Source organism: Coregonus lavaretus (assembly GCF_964263955.1).
Source record: "Coregonus lavaretus genome assembly, chromosome: 12".
In the NCBI taxonomy this organism is placed as follows: Eukaryota; Metazoa; Chordata; class Actinopteri; order Salmoniformes; family Salmonidae; genus Coregonus; species Coregonus lavaretus.
The window spans coordinates 5,704,037-5,726,133 of record NC_139999.1 but is presented as its reverse complement, the minus strand read 5'-3'; the positions used below and the strand labels follow the sequence as shown (position 1 = coordinate 5,726,133).

Genomic DNA, 22,097 nt, shown 5'->3' with positions numbered 1-22,097 from the left:
TCTACCTGTTGTTGTCTGATTGGTTCACACCTGTTTCCCATTATGTGATTACCTCCTTCCCTATTTAACCCGGTGGCTCCCGTTGTGTTTTGTGCGTGTTTGTTATTTCGTTTCGTGTGTCGTATGGTGAGCGGGTTTGTTCTTCCCTGTGTGGAGGTATTTTTGTATTGGTTTCTTTATTTATTTCAGTAAAGTACGTTTCAATGAGTTCTGTGTCCTGCGCCTGACTTCGATCCACCGCATTCAACTGACACTCGTGACAAGGATCTTCCGAAAGCGTCCTCCTTGGAAGTTAAGACTAAAAGCACTTATTGTATTTTTTTTTTTTATTAATAAGAATGTAGTGATGGAAACCGTATCTGTCACTTCCTTCAAATAAACAACTATTTTTTTTGAACGAAAACAATTATTGACTAAATTGATAATAAGGCTACAGTCATATCCGATTATGGTGTCTAACACCACAATAACATCAGGGCTGTTAGTAATTGACATTCACAAACATCTCCTCAAATTCTCCTTATTCCCTCTCATTCTCCTCAAACTCTCCTTAGTCTCCCCCTTAGTCCGTCTCATGAGAGCAATTAGCACTATGTTTTCCTGGTCGTTAAGGGGATTAAATGGGATTAGCCTAAGGACGGAGCCAAGCACCACATTTCCCAAATGCCTCAACAGTTTTAATCCAGCACCGCACACACAGTTTTACCACCAGCCACCAGTTAGTCACCCTTTAACCACCAGGGACGCAGGGCAACGCAGGAGTGAATGTGACCTTACAGAGCAGTGATAAGGCTTTAGAGAGGAGACCTGGCCACTGTCGTTAGGCAAATTAGCCTAGGACCTCCCACCCCACACCCCAATTTAAGACCCTAACCCGAAAGCTCAGATAGGAACTAGTCCACTGTCTATCTCTCCTCTCCCCCTCCTCTCCTTCCTCTAACCGCTCCTCTCTTCTCTCCCCTCCTCTCATCCAGTCTTCCCCTCTCTTCTCCCTCTCCCTCTCCTCTCTTCTCCCTCTCCCTCTCCTCTCTTCTCTCCCCTCCTCTCATCCAGTCTTCCCCTCTCTTCTCCCTCTCCCTCCCCTCTCTTCTCCCTCTCCCTCCCCTCTCTTCTCCCTCTCCCTCTCCTCTCTTCTCTCAGCAGGCAAGTTTCACGTTTTTATTGACACGTGCACAAGTAGAGTGAAATGCCTTTCTTGCAAGCTCTTATCCCAACAATGTAGTAATAAATATCAATATATCTTACTATAAAATAAAGTAAAGTAGAACACGAGAAAGTAAGTAACCTACACTATATACAGGGACAGTTCCAGGGTCAGTAGCTATATACAGGGACAGTTCCTGGGTCAGTAGCTATATACAGGGACAGTTCCAGGGTCAGTAGCTATATACAGGGACAGTTCCAGGGTCAGTAGCTATATACAGGGACAGTTCTAGGGTCAGTAGCTATATACAGGGACAGTTCCAGGGTCAGTAGCTATATACAGGCTCAGTTCCAGGGTCAGTGCCAATACCATTTTACAATATACAGGGATACTGGATCGATAGAGGTAGATATGTATAGCAGTAAGGTGACTAGGCATCAGGATATATGATTACCAGAGTAGCAGCAGCGTATATGAGATCGTATGTGAGTGTGTGTGCGTGTGTGTAGAGTCAGTATGAATTTGTGTGCGTGTTATGTGTGTGTGTGTGTTGGAGTGTCAGTGTGAGTGAGTGTGTAAAGTGCGCATAGAGTCAGTGCAGATAGTCCAAGCAGCCATTTTGATGGCTATTTAGCAGCATTATGGCTTGGGGGTTGATGCTATTGTGGATAGACAGATGGCCCTTCCATCTGGGGCTTAACGTTGTTCAGCTCACTGAGTCAAGTGTGGATTTTCACATCAAATCCAGAGAGGACACACACACTCAAACACAACTCAAACACAACTCAAACACACACACACACACACACACACACACACACACACACACACTGCTGCTGTTGTAGTATAATGTTTATGTGTGGGAGGATGGAATGACAGACATTTGCAGATACAGCACTCTCTTTCCTTTCAGTATGGGAGGTTTCTAGGACTGCGTCCCAAATAGCACCCTATTCCATATGTAGTGCACTTCTTTTGACCAGGGCCCATAGGGTAGGGGTAGGGTGCCATTATATACAGTAGGGGTGCCATTTTGGACGAAGTCTGTATTTTAATTAACATAGACTCACCACACAAAGAAGAGGCGTGATCACAGACCAGCTCCATTTCATCCAGGGATTTGGTCTGTAGCCAATCATGTCTTCAATCGCATCATAGAAATTATCAACGCCTGATTGGAGGAGAACATAAATAAATAGGGAGCATTTGGTCACATGTGTATATAGATTTTCTATTGTGTTTTTGACTGTGCGTTTTGTTTATTCCATATGTAACTCTGTGTTGTTGTTGTTTTTAACGCACTGCTTTGCTTTATCTTGGCCAGGTCGCAGTTGTAAATGAGAACTTGTTCTCAACTGGCTTACCTGGTTAAATAAAGGTGAAATAAATAAATTAAAATAAAAAAATCCTGAACCAACTCTTGCACTTCACTCGCTCTATTTTGGCAGTGTCAGTTGATATAATGCAACAATAAATTGTATCAGAGATAAAATATATTTGTTGCACTCGAGACAGAACTATAAAACCTCTATATAGCTTGACTAGTTGTGATTGTAAAGTATTATAAAGGTAGCCTAGTGCTTAAGACAATGGGCCAGTAACCGAAAGGTCATTGGTTCGAATCCCCATGTCGCCTAGGTGAAAAATCTGTCGATGTGCCCTTGAGCAAGACACTTAACCCTAATTGCTCCTGTATGTCTCTCTGGTTAAGAGCGTCTGCTAAATGACTAAAATGATACATTTAACTGACGTAGAGCCTGAGGACATTAAACGTCCACAGTTCCTATACAGACACACAGAGCATTTTGTCCAGAGTAGAGTACACGTACCATAAACCCACGATACAGCAATACATTCAAAGAATGCAACCCACAAAAGGCACACACCGCTGGCTGCATAGTAGTCAAAGAGTTGAAACACATACATGCCACCCTGTGGGAGAGAGAAACAGACATGATTTAGTGCTTGGGCATGTTGGAATGTAGGATTTCATGCATAGGTGTACAGTCGAAGTAAGTATACTGTAGTCTAGGGCTGGAGAGTGCATAGGCCACTAGGCTAGTGGTGGGAGAATACACACGTTTGCGTTCCAAATGGCACCCTATTTCCTACATCAGTGGTTCCCAACTGGTGTGCCGTGAAACGTTTTCCTAATCTTGATTATGTTTTTTGATCACTCACTTACAAACGTGACCTGTGGAATGCACCTGTGGAATGTTGACTTGTGCTGGTCGGATTAAAACATTAAAACGTGGTTACATCTGTGTGTGTGGTTGTTTCAAGTCCTGTGTATTCAGGTACATTTGTATCATTTGAGGGGCCGCGCGCGCTTCACGAGCAAAGTCATTTGCATCATTTTACTTCATCTGTGAAAACCATTAGCACAGGCCAGGTCAGACTAAAGTATGCTACAGCCTCTGCCATAGAAACAAATGGAGCTTTGTGTCCGTGGTTGCATCTTTACAATTCAGAAAACCGCTCGTAGCCCAAACCGTTCAAAACTAAAGACCTATTTTACCCAGGGAAAAATGACTGACCCCTCTCATTGAGGATTTCAAGTTCAAGGCCGATCGGGATACTGCAGGCAATGTTTTCAGAAAGCAGGATCCCCCATTATAGTCAATGGGAGTATACAGTGCCTTGCAAAAGTATTCATCCTCCTTGGCGTTTTTCCTATTTTGTTGCATTACAACCTGTAATTTAAATGGATTTTTATTTGGATTTCATGTAATGGACATACACAAAATAGTCCAAATTGGTGAAGTGGAATGAAAAAAATAACTTATTTCAAAAAATTCTAAAAAATAAATAACGGAAAAGTTGTGCGTGCATATGTATTCACCCCCTTTGCTATGAAGCCCCTAAATAAGATCTGGTGCAACCAATTACTTTCAGAAGTCACATAATTAGTTAAATAAAGTCCACCTGTGTACAATCTAAGTGTTACATGATCTCAGTATATATATAGTTATGCACGCTCATGTTTTCTGCTTTTTTGTCTTATTTCATGTTTGTTTCACCCCCAAAAATATTTTGCATCTTCAAAGTGGTAGGCATGTTGTGTAAATCAAATGATACAAACCCCCCAAAAATCCATTTTAATTCCAGGTTGTAAGACAATAGGAAAAATGCCAAGGGAGGTGAATACTTTCGCAAGCCACTGTAAATCACCATGATCTTCATGGTCAATATTCGTGGATATACACATTTTTTTTCCCGAACACGATCATTGTACCAATACTTGCTTCGATTTAACCAGATACGATCATGGTACCAATACTTGCTTCGATTTAACCAGATGTATGTCCTTGCACCGAGTATTTTAAAACCGCACACAGAAGTTATAAGGATCATTTAGCGGCTACCGACAGCCTGCAACGTCACTTCCTAGAGTAGCTCAACCTACGCATGAGATGTTTCCAAAAACTCCTCCATGAAGCAAGTTGGCAACACGCTAAAACGACACTTCCTGATCTTCAAATGCGCCACTGAGACTTTACATTGGAAACAATGGGGTGTCGTCATCGATGGCTCCATCCATTATTTTTTACAGTCTATGATTTTACCTGAGCTAAAAAATATATATATTTCTGGCACGGGACACACAAATTAACCATCGTGAGTAAGGAACTATGAAAACTATGAAAATATTTCAAATAAACCCTAATCTATAAAACAAAATTGTCACAGAAAATAGATGATTTGTTGTATGGATCAGATGAGATGGAGGTCATTACCATTAACTCAATGAATAGGGTCATTTTATGTGTTGCCGCAGAATGCACTTATTTTGACTCTACATATATAATGGGGTCATATAGGATGCCGTTTGGGACCAGCCATGTTCCAACGGAACAGCCCAACGGAACCTTGAGCCGTCCCGAGTTCCAACTCCCAACAGAGCACTCAGTGAGAGGCAGCATGAGATTGTGATGTCATGAGAAAAAAACAACAACACATAAAGCAGTAAATCCCTGACTCCCTTGCTGTCTAGGGGGATTTAGTGAGGTAGGCCTAGGGAATGACTGTGGTTGGGTAAGGTCTGCGTGAGGGGCATCACATACTTGTTTCTACATTGTGAGGCCGAGAGGCAGGGAGGTTTTCAGAGCCGTTAAAAATAAAGAGTGGATTGGATATTAAAGACATCGAGTTAAGTGTGAAATGTCTCTAAATAGACCGTACAGTAGGCCATGAGGAAGCTCTGAAACTACACCAGCGTATTTACCGGCGCTATGATCAGGGACTGGCTGACATGAGAAGGGAGGAATTGAAGAAGTGGAACTGTATCTATGGGACTCTTGTTGCTGGGGGAATTCTGAAGTTTATTAACAATCCCCTCAATACTTATTTTCTCTCTATTCATTAGGGCAGTAGTGGTTCTGAAACTTGCACTCACTGGCTCTGACCTGAGTGCCCCTGGGGCCACTTGAACCCCAGTTTGGGAACCACTGCATCAGGGAGTAGCTATTTACTGTACTGCCCATGTGGCACTGTATCTTGTATTGTATGTTATGCCCTAATATTTCTATAGCCTGCATTGTTATGGACACTAATAATGGAGACACCAGTAATAGCAGAGACCATAGTACAATAGGGCAAAGCATAATACTAGATAGAACTAACTTTAGTCAGATCATTTTGTATTCATTCGGGTGTAGCTAAAGTAGTTGACTAGACTGGACATTTGTAATACAGTATCTTGTGTAGGAAAATACATTAACTAGACCTTACTTTAGTAACACTAGTACAACAATATGATATCAGTGTAAAAAATGAAAGTACACTACTAGAATATAGTACTTACCCTAGTAACCATGGTAAGTCCCAGAAGATAGCTTATGGAGCACACAATAGCTATAAAAATTTCCCGACGGTAACCCTTCCTTAGGAAGGAGGGATACAGATCCACCAAGGAAGTGATCTGTCCTTCCACTTCCACAAACTGGGGACAGAAAGACGACACAGAGACAAGAGATCTCATTAGTACTCAGTTAGCATGCTATACAGTCGATCTGATAGGCTAACAATGTTGTGATCAGGGTTGGGGGTCAGTTACAATTTAATTAGGCTGTTTGAGAAGGTTTGAATCCTAATATGAGCCAGTTTGCTACAGCAGGAAAATACTCCTGCAGCAACAGGAAATGTGAATTATTAAGTGGATTATAACTAATGGACATTTTTGTAGGGGTTGATAAATTTTTTCGTGAGCGAAAATCAAGTCTGAAATTTCAAAGTGGAAATTACAAACTTGTGAAGCCTTTTCAATCCTCAAATGCACTACAAGTTTTACATTTCCTGCATTGCAGAAAAGTTCTCCTGCAACAGGGTGATCAAATTAAGACCCTACATCTGTAAGTAACCTGACCTGTGGTGAGTACATGTTGTCTGTAGTACAATAGAACAACTTAGCTACTAGTAGTAAGTCAAAGCTCTGTGCTGAACAACGCTGGTTGAGCATAGGTGAAGTTAGACCTCATGCTTCAGACCAGCCCTAACGTCTCACTTAAAACCAAGTTTTTGTGTTTCATGTGTTATGTATCTGGGTAGTCTAAATCATGTGTTATGTATCTGGGTAGTCTAAATAATTTTATGTAATACAGTTGCTTTCCTGTATCCAAATAGTGGACCTGTGTGGCTCAGTTGGTAGAGCATTGCAACATGGGTAATGGGTTCATCTCCTGTTGGGGCCACTCCATATATAAAATGTATGCACGAATGACTGTAATTCGCTTAGGATAAAATCAATCTGCTCAATGGCATATATATATATATATATATATATATATGACTAAGGATTAATGACTTAGCAGAGTGTTGAATTTCACCAGGACAGAGAAATTTTATATTGTTGAGGTTGACCAACTTAATTGACAGTGACACAACACTCAGCAGTTGCCAATAAACAGTGTTTGTTTTTTTACCTATCACTTCTTGCTTCAGCTCACCCAGCGATTCTGCCAAAGCGGCTTCTAGGCCTGGATTCAATCAGATCAAGTGTTAACTGGCCATGGCAGACACCCGCATGGCGTTGGTGTTTTTGGCGGCGTCGGAAACGGAACTGCTAGAACTGCGTTGGAGCGTCGAATTGCGCGAGCAGCTTGCATCGAAGCCACACCCACCCCACTCGCGTTAGAAATTCAGAACGAGAAATTGTAGAAATCATATAGAAATAATTACACTCAAAATGAAAAAGAATGAGGATTTTCTATCAGTCTCATCGAGGTAGATAACATCTCACATTCCAGTGTTCCAACTTGTAAACAAATGCTGCGTGAGGATTTCTGTTAATGCGACGCCGTTGGCGAGCCAGCGGCGATGTCCACTTCAGGTATGACGCCGGGAGCCACTTGTGAATTTGATGCAGTTCCAACTCCGAGCACCGTCAAAACAACCGCCATGCGGGCGTTGGCTAAATCGGATCTGATTGGATAGAGCCACTACGTTTTTTAGCTACAACTGATGTAGCATGTGTATCCTTGTTTGTTTTTCCTCTCCCGTTGCCTAGTGTCCTCAACTACCACCTACCTAGTGTACACAGTAGAGTCTAGACAAAGCTGGAACTATACTAGCACATTATACTTGTGTACAGTGTTGTACAGTAGCCAATACATTAAAACCTGTCGATGTTAGTCTATGGAATCCCAGACACCTATGTATAGATATGTAATAGTATAGTATGATACTGTTGTACAGTAGCATCAGACCACCCATGATATAGTTTCACCATCTCGGCAATCATATGACTCATATGATCAATAAACTGACTTACTGTCTCATCATGAAACTTACAACTTACAAGTCCATCAAGTGTATTAAGTTTCATTATCTCAGTGTTCATATGACTGGTCTAAATACACTTGTTTCATCATTTCAGTGTTCATATGACTGGTCTAAATAAACTTGTTTCATAATTTCAGTGTTCATATGACTGGTCTAAATAAACTTGTTTCATCATTTCAGTGTTCATATGACTGGTCTAAATAAACTTGTTTCATCATTTCAGTGTTCATATGACTGGTCTAAATAAACTTGTTTCATCATTTCAGTGTTCATATGACTGGTCTAAATAAACTTGTTTCATCATTTCAGTGTTCATATGACTGGTCTAAATAAACTTGTTTCATCATTTCAGTGTTCATATGACTGGTCTAAATACACTTGTTTCATCATTTCAGTGTTCATATGACTGGTCTAAATAAACTTGTTTCATCATTTCAGTGTTCATATGACTGGTCTAAATAAACTTGTTTCATCATTTCAGTGTTCATATGACTGGTCTAAATAAACTTGTTTCATCATTTCAGTGTTCATATGACTGGTCTAAATAAACTTGTTTCATCATTTCAGTGTTCATATGACTGGTCTAAATAAACTTGTTTCATCATTTCAGTGTTCATATGACTGGTCTAAATAAACTTGTTTCATCATTTCAGTGTTCATATGACTGGTCTAAATAAACTTGTTTCATCATTTCAGTGTTCATATGACTGGTCTAAATAAACTTGTTTCATCATTTCAGTGTTCATATGACTGGTCTAAATAAACTTGTTTCATCATTTCAGTGTTCATATGACTGGTCTAAATAAACTTGTTTCATCATTTCAGTGTTCATATGACTGGTCTAAATAAACTTGTTTCATCATTTCAGTGTTCATATGACTGGTCTAAATAAACTTGTTTCATCATTTCAGTGTTCATATGACTGGTCTAAATAAACTTGTTTCATCATTTCAGTGTTCATATGACTGGTCTAAATAAACTTGTTTCATCATTTCAGTGTTCATATGACTGGTCTAAATAAACTTGTTTCATCATTTCAGTGTTCATATGACTGGTCTAAAGAAACTTGTTTCATCATTTCAGTGTTCATATGACTGGTCTAAATAAACTTGCTTACTACTGTTGTCATAACGACCTGACCTGACCTGTCTGTCTCAGATTCCGATTCAGACTTAGATTCAGAATCAGAATCAGACTCAGACTCAGACTCAGATTCAGACTCAGATTCAGACTCAGACTCAGATTCAGATTCTTGATTCATAATGAATATAGTACTGACCTGACTGATTCAGACTCAGATTCTGATTCTTGATTCATAATGATTATAGTGCTGACCTGACTGATTCAGATTCAGATTCTGATTCTTGTTTCATAATGAATATAGTACTGACCTGACTGATTCAGACTCAGATTCTGATTCTTGATTCATAATGATTATAGTACTGACCTGACTGATTCAGACTCAGATTCAGATTCTTGATTCATAATGATTATAGTGCTGACCTGACTGATTCAGATTCTGATTCTGATTCTTGATTCATAGTGAGCAGACTACTGACCTGACTGTCGAGACCCAGTAGCAGAAGCATGATGAAGAAGAGGATAGCCCAGAAGGTGGGCAGCGGCATCATAGACACAGCTTTAGGATAGGCAATGAAGGCCAAGCCAGGACCTAGAGAGGAACAAGAAGAGAGAGGGGGATGGGGAAGTGGAGAAAACACAATTAGAAACCAGGGTTCTATCGTTTGATCTGGTCTGATGCCACCGTGGTGCGCCCAAGTATAGCACAGACCAAACTCGAATGTTAAGAAATAAAAAAAATCCTCAAGGTGTAAATCTGTCTTGTCTTGTCTCATCTTATCCTCAACAATCATAAACGTAAGGCCATGTAAGTGTAATGCATTGTTAATGCTCTTTTAACTTATGGCTCCTGGCAAGACTAGGGATTCATGTTATGACAAGAACTATCAAAGAAGGTCAACGTAGCCTTACAATAGCATTACGGTGTTCATCCAATATCAACAGCTATATCAATATAATAATTACACTACACTAGTAGAATATATAGGCTAGTGTATAACATAACTAGTATAGTATATAGCAGAATATATAGGCTAGTATATAACATAACTAGTATAGTATATAGCAGAATATATAGGCTAGTGTATAACATGACTAGTATAGTATATAGCAGAATATATAGGCTAGTATATAACATGACTAGTATAATATATAGTAGAATATATAGGCTAGTATATAACATAACTAGTATAGTATATAGCAGATTATATAGGCTAGTATATAACATAACTAGTATAGTATATAGCAGAATATATAGGCTAGTATATAACATAACTAGTATAGTATATAGTAGAATATATAGGCTAGTATATAACATGACTAGTATAGTATATAGTAGAATATATAGTATATAATAACAATGGCAGGATCAGAGGCAACATACGTCGCCTCTTCTCGATTGTAACTATAGCAACGTCTCGATAACGTGGCGTTATAACGTTGGGATAACCTGTTACAACAGAAGTTAAAAAACAAAACAGGAAGTACAGCAAACACATAGCATAAAGTTGGTTTAACTGGCATCCAACCAAACACGACATGACTAGCTAGCAGACTGCCTGAGCTGGCTTTGATACTTCAGTAATAATAATGACGAAATAAAAGCCTCTCTCGTGCTTGAGGCTGGTCTAGCGGGTAACAGCGTCGCCTGCAGAACATATGTATCACCCTCAGCGTTGGTGCAAATCTGAATCTACTCTGCATCTCCCTAAAATAAAACGTATTCAGGTTTAAGACCAACTTTTCTCTTCCCCAGTGTACTATACACCTTATGTCAGTCCTTACAGCACAAGGTGTAAGCTTCAATATGGTATCACAAACCATCTACAGTACTGTGTACCAATACTCTCCTGTCGAAACTCCTTGGATTACTTCTATTAAACTACTTACAGTAGCATTGCTCTAGATCAGTCAACTAATCAACTAGATTAGTTTCATCCATATGAAGAAAATATTTATTTTCCTACATACATTCACTGCATCTCTGTATTCAGGCAGGAACGCCCTGTACAGCCTCCTGCACTGGGATAGAGAGTGTTCAAGGCCAGAGGAGACTGTCCAGGCTGACTAAACACTGCCAGAGGGGGTCAACAATACAGGATTGCAGCGTATTAAAAACAAAAAGACCCATATGTCATATCATAATGTATTTCCGGAGAAATGAGGGGTGTTTTTTTTTCTTAATTACAGAAGAAAAAAACTAAAAACATCATCAACACTGATGCATGTCTCTTGTAAATCCACAGGAGAAGAATAATTACGTTTTCAAAGTAATAGCGTTGATAGATCATGCTTATTATTATTGTCCCAATACAATACTTTTACAATGAGAAAACAGAACGTATAGAATCCACCATGGGCAGCAACCACTGAACTGAAAATAACATTGTAAAAGATGGATAAGTATGCTAGACCTTACTTAAATACATAATTAAGTACCTAAGAGTCAGACTTCTTTAGTTTTTTTGGTGTTAACTTGGCACAAGATGTCCTTTGATTACTGACTCTCATACAGTAAATATATGTTGGAACAGGCTGGAGCAGGACACTTAAATCTACTGGTAATCGTGAGAAGAAAAGGTCATGATGGATCTCTCAGGAATGGCTTGACTCTTCGCTCCCTAGCGTTCTGGACAATATCCAATTTAACAGTAAAACAATTTTTTCCACCAGCATTTCACTCGATTGCTTGACGAATCCAACCAGATCCAACTCTGTGAAATCCACGTCATACAGAAGCACTGAACGCTGTAACTTGGTATTTTATTTCTGTCAATGAGTGTTTGATTGCTGAAACTTCCATATTTCGATGCCGTCTTTAACGAAAAATAAATCCACTTCTTTCTTTACATTTAATATTTTAGATTTTGTATTATTTCTGTTGGATAGAACCAGCAACTGTTGTTGTTTATTTGTTTGTTTATTTGTTGTTTGTTTATTTTAAGTAGCAGTGCCCACCATCACTGCCACTTTGACCACCTCGTACCTGACTCTGCCACATCGGCAATGTCCACCCCTTGCTCTTGTGCCATGAAGCCCAGGACGGAAAATATTGCGAAGCCAGACACAAAACTGGTACCGCTGTTGAGGCCTCCCAGCAGCAAACAGTCCCTATATCACACATATGTCATGGAGGTTGTTAATGAACACAAAAGGAACCTAGATCCCCCACTTTTTGTCTTGTTTTGTTACCAACTATTTTTTTTTTTTACCACTGGATTAGGCCCCACAACCATCACCTCTCCCCCCCCCGATCCCCCCCCCCCCCCCCCCCCCCGGCGCTGACACTCACCTATAGCAGTTGTATTTGTACTTGTTGTAGCTCCCCAGTGATGTCATAGCTCCCAGACAGATGGCATAGGAGAAGAAGATCTGAGTGCCAGCATCGATCCAGACCTGGAGATAAAAGGGGAGAAGTAGACACGAAGGCTGAGGCGCAAGCTTTGGGAAACATTGGGTAGTATTTTGGGTAGTATTTTGACTATTTTGGCTATTATTATGGTAGTATTTTGGGTAGTATTTTGACAGATTTTCTCTACACATTTTTGCTTATTCCAGGAGAATCACATTTTGCCAAAGGACTAACAATGAAAATGTGCTTTACAGCCAACTACACCACATTTACATTATCTTGGGGCATAAGACAAGGATGTCCTTCATCTCCCTTTCTATTCATTAAGGCAATTTTAAATATTTTTTGTAAAGATAACATCAAATATTAAACTCAAAGGATTAGAAAATTCAAGATTTAGGCCAGGATTTAGTGTGGTTTGTTTGAATCCCTGTCACAGCTGCTAATTGAATAGATATATTAATAAAGTCCCCAGACAGGTTGGGGCAGGACGGGGCAAGGCAGGACAGGGTGGGGCAGGATGGGGAAAGGCAGGACAGGGAGGGGCGGGGCAAGGCAGGACAGGGCAGGATGGGGCAAGGCAGGACAGGGAGGGGCGGGCAAGGCAGGACAGGGAGGGGCGGGGCAAGGCAGGACAGGGAGGGACGGGGCAAGGCAATGTGTTTCTACCTCGGGGTCTTTGAGACGTTGCAGGTCGGGGTACAGGTAGAACTTGATTCCTTCCGATGCTCCTGGCAAAGTGACACCGCGGATCAACAGAATGATCAGCATGACGAAGGGGAAGGTAGCGGTGACGTACACAACCTGTAGGGAAACAGAGGACAAAACGAGAGACGATGTATCAGTAGATTTACACATCGACAGTGTAGATCTCACAAACAACATAATTTTTTTGTTAAATCTTATGTGTAACGAGAATGAGACATGCTCAGTTAACTGTCAGAATCAGGCTGTCACAAGACCATCTTTTATCACAATCCAATCCTCTCTGTTATACTCTCTCCTCTTGTTTTGTGAAGGCTGACTCTACGCTTCCCTTTTCAGGAACCAAAGACCGCAGATAACCGGATAACTTACAGCTTAGAGGGACAGGGAAACATAAATCAGCCTAAACCAATGAATACATGGGATTGGGGCAATAAGACAAGGTGTCTGGGATCGATCCAGCTCCCTAGCAGTCCCCGGGGGTGTTGCTGTGACTGGTCTGGCTCTTGTCTACACTCGTTATACTGAGATGTAAATGCACTGTGGGAAACTGCTCTTGGTTTATGGTGACAGCCTGCACTATAGTAGCAGCCTGTACAACTTGGTGTTTCTCCTTAAGATATACGATAAACCAGGCAGCATCAGAGCCCAGAGATAGAGAGACAAACAGGAGGATTGACAGAGTAACTATCACCACCAAAACCCTAACGCTTATCCTAAACTTAACCCAAGCAAGTTGTTGCATATCAACCAAATTGCCGCTGTGCTGTCACTTCTGCTTTGTTTGCTCTTTGTGGTCTAGGCCGGGTACTGCTGATGTAAAAATGGCTTTTATAAAACCAGAAATGTCCAGAAATGGCGTCCCAGCTCACCTTTCCGGTGGATTTGACTCCCTTCCAGATGCAGAAGAAGCAGATGACCCAGACCCCCAGCAGACACAGAGCCAGGTCCCACTTGACCTCCCCAATCTCATCGATGCCACTGGAGATGCTGAGGACATTACGTCTATGGAGAGAAGAGAGGACACACACAGTCAGATATGTTTAATGTTAGATTAGTAGGACGCCCAGAGATTTTAGGTCAGCTATAATTAGGGCCCATAGATTTTCATGGCCAGTTTTAACAAGGGCCCAGAATTTTACCAAGTCCGCTATAACAAGGGGACAGCATTTTACCAAGTCGGCTATAACAAGGGGACAGCATTTTACCAAGTCGGCTATAACAAGGGGACAGCATTTTACCAAGTCGGCTATAACAAGGGGACAGCATTTTACCAAGTCGGCTATAACAAGGGGACAGCATTTTACCAAGTCGGCTATAACAAGGGGACAGCATTTTACCAAGTCAGCTATAACAAGGCCCAGAATCAGCTTTTTATCAAAACAAGCATGTACTACAGAGCAGTCCTCAGATAAAGGTCACTTCACTAGAATCCTTCACAAAAGGCACAAAGTGTGTGGATGTTTCAGAGAAGCCAAATGAAAACACCACAGAGACATGACAGAGCAGCCGGCCGGCTGGCGTCTATCTAAATGTTAGCTTACAGCTAGTCCTTCAGCTCCAGCCAGCCAGTCTCTTCTCTACTCTGCTCAGTTAAGAGTGGTTTACCTGTTCCTGGCCCTATGTTTGTGTGTTGCCTGAGCATTCGTTCACTGACCACGCTGCCAGCGCTGCCAGATAAACATGACCATTGGGAGAGGAAAGGAGAAGCAGGGGAGAGGAAAGGAGAAACAGGGGGAGAGGAAAGGAGAAACAGGGGAGAGGAAAGGAGAAACAGGGGGAGAGGAAAGGAGAAACAGGGGAGAGGAGAGGAGAAACAGGGGGAGAGGAAAGGAAAGGAGAAACAGGGGGAGAGGAAAGGAGAAACAGGGGAGAGGAAATGAGAAACGGGGGAGAGGAAAGGAGAAACAGGGGAGAGGAAAGGAGAAACAGGGGGAGAGGAAAGGAGAAACAGGGGAGAGGAGAGGAGAAACAGAGGGAGAGGAAAGGAGAAACAGGGGGAGAGGAAAGGAGAAACAGGGGGAGAGGAAAGGAAAGGAGAAACAGGGGAGAGGAAAGGAGAAACAGGGGAGAGGAAAGGAGAAACAGGGGGAGAGGAAAGGAGAAACAGGGGGAGAGGAAAGGAGAAACAGGGGAGAGGAAAGGAAAGGAGAAACAGGGGAGAGGAAAGGAGAAACAGGGGAGAGGAAAGGAAAGGAGAAACAGGGGAGAGGAAAGGAAAGGAGAAACAGGGGAGAGGAAAGGAGAAACAGGGGAGAGGAAAGGAAAGGAGAAACAGGGGGAGAGGAAAGGAGAAACAGGGGAGAGGAAAGGAAAGGAGAAACAGGGGAGAGGAAAGGAAAGGAGAAACAGGGGAGAGGAAAGGAGAAACAGGGGAGAGGAAAGGAGAAACAGGGGAGAGGAAAGGAAAGGAGAAACAGGGGGAGAGGAAAGGAGAAACAGGGGAGAGGAAAGGAGAAACAGGGGGAGAGGAAAGGAGAAACAGGGGAGAGGAAAGGAGAAACGGGGAGAGGAAAGGAGAAACAGGGGGAGAGGAAAGGAGAAACAGGGGAGAGGAAAGGAGAAACAGGGGGAGAGGAAAGGAGAAACAGGGGGAGAGGAAAGGAGAAACAGGGGGAGAGGAGAGGAAAGGAGAAACAGGGGGAGAGGAAAGGAGAAACAGGGGGAGAGGAAAGGAGAAACAGGGGAGAGGAAAGGAGAAACAGGGGGAGAGGAAATGAAAGGAGAAACAGGGGGAGAGGAAAGGAAAGGAGAAACAGGGGGAGAGGAAAGGAGAAACAGGGGGAGAGGAAAGGAGAAACAGGGGGAGAGGAAAGGAGAAACAGGGGAGAGGAAAGGAGAAACAGGGGAGAGGAAAGGAAAGGAGAAACAGGGGGAGAGGAGAGGAAAGGAGAAACAGGGGAGAGGAAATGAGAAACGGGGGAGAGGAAAGGAGAAACAGGGGGAGAGGAAAGGAGAAACAGGGGGAGAGGAAAGGAGAAACAGGGGGAGAGGAAAGGAGAAACAGGGGAGAGGAAAGGAGAAACAGGGGAGAGGAGAGGAGAAACAGGGGGAGAGGAAAGGAGAAACAGGGGGAGAGGAAAGGAGAAACAGGGGGAGAGGAAAGGAGAAACAGGGGGAGAGGAAAGGAGAAACAGGGGGAGAGGAAAGGAGAAACAGGGGAGAGGAAAGGAGAAACAGGGGGAGAGGAAAGGAGAAACAGGGGGAGAGGAAAGGAAAGGAGAAACAGGGGGAGAGGAAAGGAAAGGAGAAACAGGGGGAGAGGAAAGGAGAAACAGGGGAGAGGAAAGGAGAAACAGGGGGAGAGGAAAGGAGAAACAGGGGGAGAGGAAAGGAGAAACAGGGGGAGAGGTGGGGAGCAGGGGGAAGGCCAAAGAAAAGTGAGAGGGATAAAGGATGTGATGAAAACCCTAAACTAGAATGCTAAAAGGCCCCATGTTACAGTGAGGCCCTATGCTACACTATGTGTACCTTTATTTAACAAGGTAGTGCCTTTGAGGTCACAAGGGAGACCTTTATTTAACAAGGTAGTGCCTTTGAGGTCACAAGGGAGACCTTTATTTAACAAGGTAGTGCCTTTGAGGTCACAAGGGAGACCTTTATTTAACAAGGTAGTGCCTTTTGAGGTCTCAAGGGAGACCTTTATTTAACAAGGTAGTGCCTTTTGAGGTCTCAAGGGAGACCTTTATTTAACAAGGTAGTGCCTTTGAGGTCACAAGGGAGACCTTTATTTAACAAGGTAGTGCCTTTGAGGTCACAAGGGAGACCTTTATTTAACAAGGTAGTGCCTTTTGAGGTCACAAGGGAGACCTTTATTTAACAAGGTAGTGCCTTTGAGGTCACAAGGGAGACCTTTATTTAACAAGGTAGTGCCTTTGAGGTCACAAGGGAGACCTTTATTTAACAAGGTAGTGCCTTTTGAGGTCTCAAGGGAGACCTTTATTTAACAAGGTAGTGCCTTTTGAGGTCACAAGGGAGACCTTTATTTAACAAGGTAGTGCCTTTGAGGTCACAAGGGAGACCTGCGAAAGGAACTAAAGGAAAGGGACTAAAGGAATTATTAAAGTAGCTAAATCAAGTATATTCCAGCACTTTACTCACTCCCAGAACTCAGTGAAACTATCCTGTATAGATAAAAGGTTAAATACATTTAAAAAGCTACTGTACTCACTCCCAGAACTCAGTGAAACTATCCTGTATAGATAAAAGGTTAAATACATTTAAAAAGCTACTGTACTCACTCCCAGAACTCAGTGAAACTATCCTGTATAGATAAAAGGTTAAATACATTTAAAAAGCTACTGTACTCACTCCCAGAACTCAGTGAAACTATCCTGTATAGATAAAAGGTTAAATACATTTAAAAAGCTACTTTACTCACTCCCAGAACTCAGTGAAACTATCCTGTATAGATAAAAGGTTAAATACATTTAAAAAGCTACTGTACTCACTCCCAGAACTCGGTGACGGGCGAGGTGAAGTTGGTGATGTTAGCGGCCAGCATCAGGGTCTTGTTCTTGCGGATGGTGTCCTCCACACAGCGGTCTGTGTTCCAGGAGTTTTTACACTTGGCCCAGGGCAGCTCCGGCTGGAAGCACTGGAACAGGTAATACAAACCCCAGGCCAGGATCACTATGTAGTAGATGTTCAGGAGGGACACGATCACAATCGAAGCGTAGCCGATACCTTGGGGGGGGGGGGGGGGGGGGGAATGGAAAGGGTCAGGTTAATCTTGCCAGACATCAGAGTACATGACATATTCTGAGGCTTGCGACTGGATCAGCGAGATTACACACATGTACACTACACTGTACAAAAACACTTAGGAAGGGAGATTTGATATTAAGAAACCCAATGTAGCTCTATTTTGTAATGAACGTGTGTGTATGTTTTGAATGCTGTTGTAATCATTTAGAATTAGGACGTGAAAATCCCCTCCTCTCCCTCCCCTCCTCACCCTCCTCTCCCTCCCCCTCCCCTCCTCTCCCCTCCTCTCCCCTCCCTCCCCTCCACTCCTCACCCTCTCCTCTCTTTTTCCTCCCTCCTCTACCTCCCTTCCTCCATCCCCTCCCTCCCTCCTCTCCCCTCACCTCCTGTCCCTCCTCTCCTCCCACGGTCACCCTCTGTTACTTCTCCTTAATGAAAATAAAACTGGGGCACCCCCACCAATCCATTCAGGCAGGCAGCCACCTGGGTTGAAAATTAACAGCTTGCTTTGCTGACATCCAGTCTCATCTTATCTGAATGTATTATACAAATAGAGAGCTTTAGAGTGAGGCTTGGCCTTGTTTGGCTGGAGGTGAGTGCCTGTCTGCGTCTCAAACAGCACCCTATTCCCTATACAGTGCAATACTTTTGGCCCGTACTGCACTATGTAGGGAAAAGGATGCCATTTGGGATTTGGCCTATGTCTACAGATAGAGCTCGTCAGCCTCCTGCCATCTAGACTAATACTTACACAGCATACTATCTTTCCTGTTTATAAAATGCCTGCCTGTTTGTTTGCCTGCCTGCCTGCCTGCCTGTCTGCCTGTCTGTCTGTCTGCCTGTCTGCTTGTCTGTCTGTCTGTCTGCTTGTCTGTCTGCCTGTCTGCCTGTCTGCTTGTCTGTCTGCCTGCCTGTCTGCCTGCCTGTCTCCTTCTTGGGTCAGACCTCATTGCTAGGCATCTCTCTGATGTTTTCCTGCGCTGCTGCCATAGCAACCTATAATTCAGCACACTCTGTTCACCGCACGGCTGAGTCTCAAGGGCTTTGTGTGCATGTCTGTGTGTGTGTGTGTGTGTTTTTGATTTGATTTGATTTATTAGGATCCCCATTAGCCGACGCCAATGGCGACAACTAGTCTTAATGGGGTCCGACACATTATAAAAAATACATTACAGACAAAATACTTTACAATTTAGATACATTTAAAAACATTAACATGTAGTGTGTTTGTGTGTGTGCATCTATCAGTTACACATACATGTCAGTACATACACACAACAAGTAGGTCACATGGGGAGAGGCGTTGTGCCGTGAGGTGTTGCTTTATTTGTTTTTTTAAACCAGGTTTTCTGTTCACATGCGCTAAATAAGACGGAAGTGTGATCCATGCACTCATGGCTCTGTATAATACTGTACGTTTCCTTGAATTTGTTCTGGACCTGGGGACTGTGAAAAGACCCCTGGTGGCATGTCTGGTGGGGTACGTGTGTGTGTCAGAGCTGTGTGTAAGTTGACTATGCAAACGATTTTTCTCTTTATCACGGACACACCTCTCCTCTTTACAACAATCAATATGCTTTGTGTGTGTATCCTCATAACATATTCAGCTTTTGCTTTGGGAGTATTGAATGCTGTAAGAAATACTACACCTGCAGTGGTAAAATAACAAAATATCAGAAAACGGCCAAAAATCTATTTTCTGAGTGGCATGAGCAAATACACTGGACAAGAGGGAGTCCAGCCAAGAGCAGTGTACCTTCTAGTAATGTTCAGTTTCCCTCTCAACCCTCAGTACAGTGTGTAATGTCTAATGAAGCCAGGGCATATCAGTTGGCAGTTATTTGGCAGTTAGGAGAGGAGGGGAGTCCAAAGGGAACAGGATGCATCTGCAATTCAGGGCGCCTAGCAACCAGGCAGTATCAAACTAAGGCTAGCTGTTGGTTGGACTACCCTGGAGTCAGTGTGGGCGAAGCAGAGCCACTGTAGTACAACGTGTGGTATCTTTCCTGGTCTGGGCTGGCATGAATATGATTGACCTGTCCATCAATGATTTACTATTCCTTAGTAGGCTATGCCGATTTGACCGAGAATACTCTGCTTTTCTAGATACTCTTGCCAGGTCATCGTTGCAAAAAAAATATTCTGTTTTTAATTGACTTACCTGTATGAATAAAGGTTTTTTATTCATTTTACATTTATTTAACCAGGAAAGACCCTTGAGGGTAGAAACCTATTTTGTTTATTTAAATCAAAAATGTACTCACCGGTAAAGATGGGGCAAAGTTTTTCCCAGCAGGTGATTCCACCCTCGGAGGTGTACTGTCCAAGGGCCACCTCCAGGAAAAACACAGGGAGACCTCCGCCAAAGAGGAAGATGGTGTACGGGATGAGAAATGCACCTGGAGGAGAAAACATGATATAACCACAAATGTGTCAGATTCAAGAAGAAGAAAAAAAGTGGACAAAAATCAATGGAGTATGTGTGCATCGAGGGAGTAACTCTCTGAATCTGAGTATTCCGGTAAACAATTTGACGTAATGTAGTAATGTTAGAAGGAAGTGTGAGACGGAGGACATTCGTTAGTCAAGTAAGTCAACCTTGGAATGCCTTTGAAGTGTACATTCGTCAGGTTCTAGACCTAGACAGCAGCTGTAATGGAACCATGGTTGCATGCAGAGAGACCGCTAGCTGTTCTGATCTGTATTATCACCATCTCCTGACTTTAACCGCCTCTTGAACACAGCACTCTGCGTCTTCTGTTTACACGGATGTGTCACAGTGAAATAGGGTCATTGACCCCAAACCTCTTAGAATACAGAGTTGGAATGGGAATGGCTTCATTCCATTTCACCCTTCATGTCCTAGTCATTAACTGTACAGGAGTAAGAAACTCACCTCCGCCATTCTTATAGCAGAGGTATGGGAAACGCCAGACGTTCCCTAAACCCACGAAGCCACCAGCGACGGACAGGATAAAGTCAAGTTTGGAGTTCCACTTCTCCCTCTGGACGGGTTTCCCCTCTGCCTCGTCCTCGGGCCGGGTGCCCGGGCTCTTCCCTGGGGAAGGCTTCAGAGTGTCCTTATGGAAGTCCTTCAGACACTGGAGCTTCTCTTTCTGTGCCATGCTGCAGAGGGAGAAGGGAGATGATTAGAGTTCATCTGAGGTGAGTTGATATCGTAAAGACCGTAACACAACGCCTACGTGAGAATGCTATTCATTGACTACAGCTCAGCGTTCAACACCATAGTGCCCTCAAAGCTCATCACTAAGCTAAGGACCCTGGGACTAAACACCTCCCTCTGCAACTGGATCCTCGACTTCCTGACGGGCCGCCCCCAGGTGGTAAGGGTAGGTAACTACACATCTGCCACACTGATCCTCAACACGGGGGCCCCTCAGGGGTGCGTGCTCCGTCCCCTCCTGTACTCCCTGTTCACCCATGACTGCATGGCCAGGCACGACTCCAACAACATAATTAAGTTTGCCGACGACACAACAGTGGTAGGCCTGATCACCGACAACGATGAGACAGCCTATAGGGAGGAGGTCAGAGACCTGGCTGTGTGCCAGGATAACAACCTCTCCTCAACGTGATCAAGACAAAGGAGATGATTGTGGACTACAGGGGAAAAAGAGGACTGAGCACGCCCCCATTCTCATCGACAGGGCTGTAGTGGAACAGGTTGAGTGCTTCAAGTTCCTTGGTGTCCACATCACCAACAAACTATCATGGTCCAAACACACCAAGACAGTCGTGAAGAAGGCACGACAAAGCCTATTCCCCCTAAGGAGACTGAAAAGATTTGGCATGGGTCCTCAGATCCTCAAAAGTTATAAAGCTGCACCATCGAGAGCATCCTGACTGGTTACATCACCCTAGTCATAGACTGTTCTCTCTGCTACTGCACGGCAACCCCACCCAGCCAACATGTCTCCATCCAACCACCCACCTCTCGCCCCCACCTGGAACCACCCCTTCCCACACCCCTAGCGACTAGGGTTGCTTGTCAGTCACATATACTGTATATATATTATATATATAGTTATACGTTTGTTTTGTTATTTTTAATTGTTGGACAAAAAAGACTGCAAAAACACCAGCAAATCAGCTCCATGTGATTTTAATTTAGGAAATCTGTTCCAAAGTATTCCCACGCATAATAGAGTTATATATGTGATCGTATACAAATGTTAGCAAGGTTTGAAATTATTATGTTTAGTAAAAACGTTTATATCTGTTCGGGCTTCTTGCGGTCAATTTAAAGTCTATAAATTATTTGTAATTATGTTCCGGCCCCCTGACCATCCGCTCTAGAAAAATGTGGCC

General features: G+C 43.0%; 1 protein-coding gene across 1 annotated transcript in view; it reads right to left on the bottom strand.

The window, feature by feature from the left end:
• The window catches only part of LOC311138952 (sodium- and chloride-dependent taurine transporter-like), a 42,773-nt gene that overhangs the window by 7,251 nt on the left and 13,425 nt on the right, over positions 1-22,097 (bottom strand). Inside the window, exons 2-12 of the mRNA XM_084173768.1 lie at positions 20,665-20,894; positions 20,033-20,167; positions 17,513-17,747; positions 13,934-14,066; positions 13,026-13,160; positions 12,297-12,400; positions 11,991-12,115; positions 9,484-9,596; positions 5,949-6,086; positions 2,974-3,076; positions 2,215-2,315 (exon numbers count right to left, since the gene is read on the bottom strand). Coding sequence (XP_084029894.1) covers positions 2,215-2,315; positions 2,974-3,076; positions 5,949-6,086; positions 9,484-9,596; positions 11,991-12,115; positions 12,297-12,400; positions 13,026-13,160; positions 13,934-14,066; positions 17,513-17,747; positions 20,033-20,167; positions 20,665-20,893 — 1,551 coding nt within the window. The 5' untranslated portion in view covers position 20,894. The remainder of the gene's footprint in view (positions 1-2,214; positions 2,316-2,973; positions 3,077-5,948; positions 6,087-9,483; positions 9,597-11,990; positions 12,116-12,296; positions 12,401-13,025; positions 13,161-13,933; positions 14,067-17,512; positions 17,748-20,032; positions 20,168-20,664; positions 20,895-22,097) is intronic.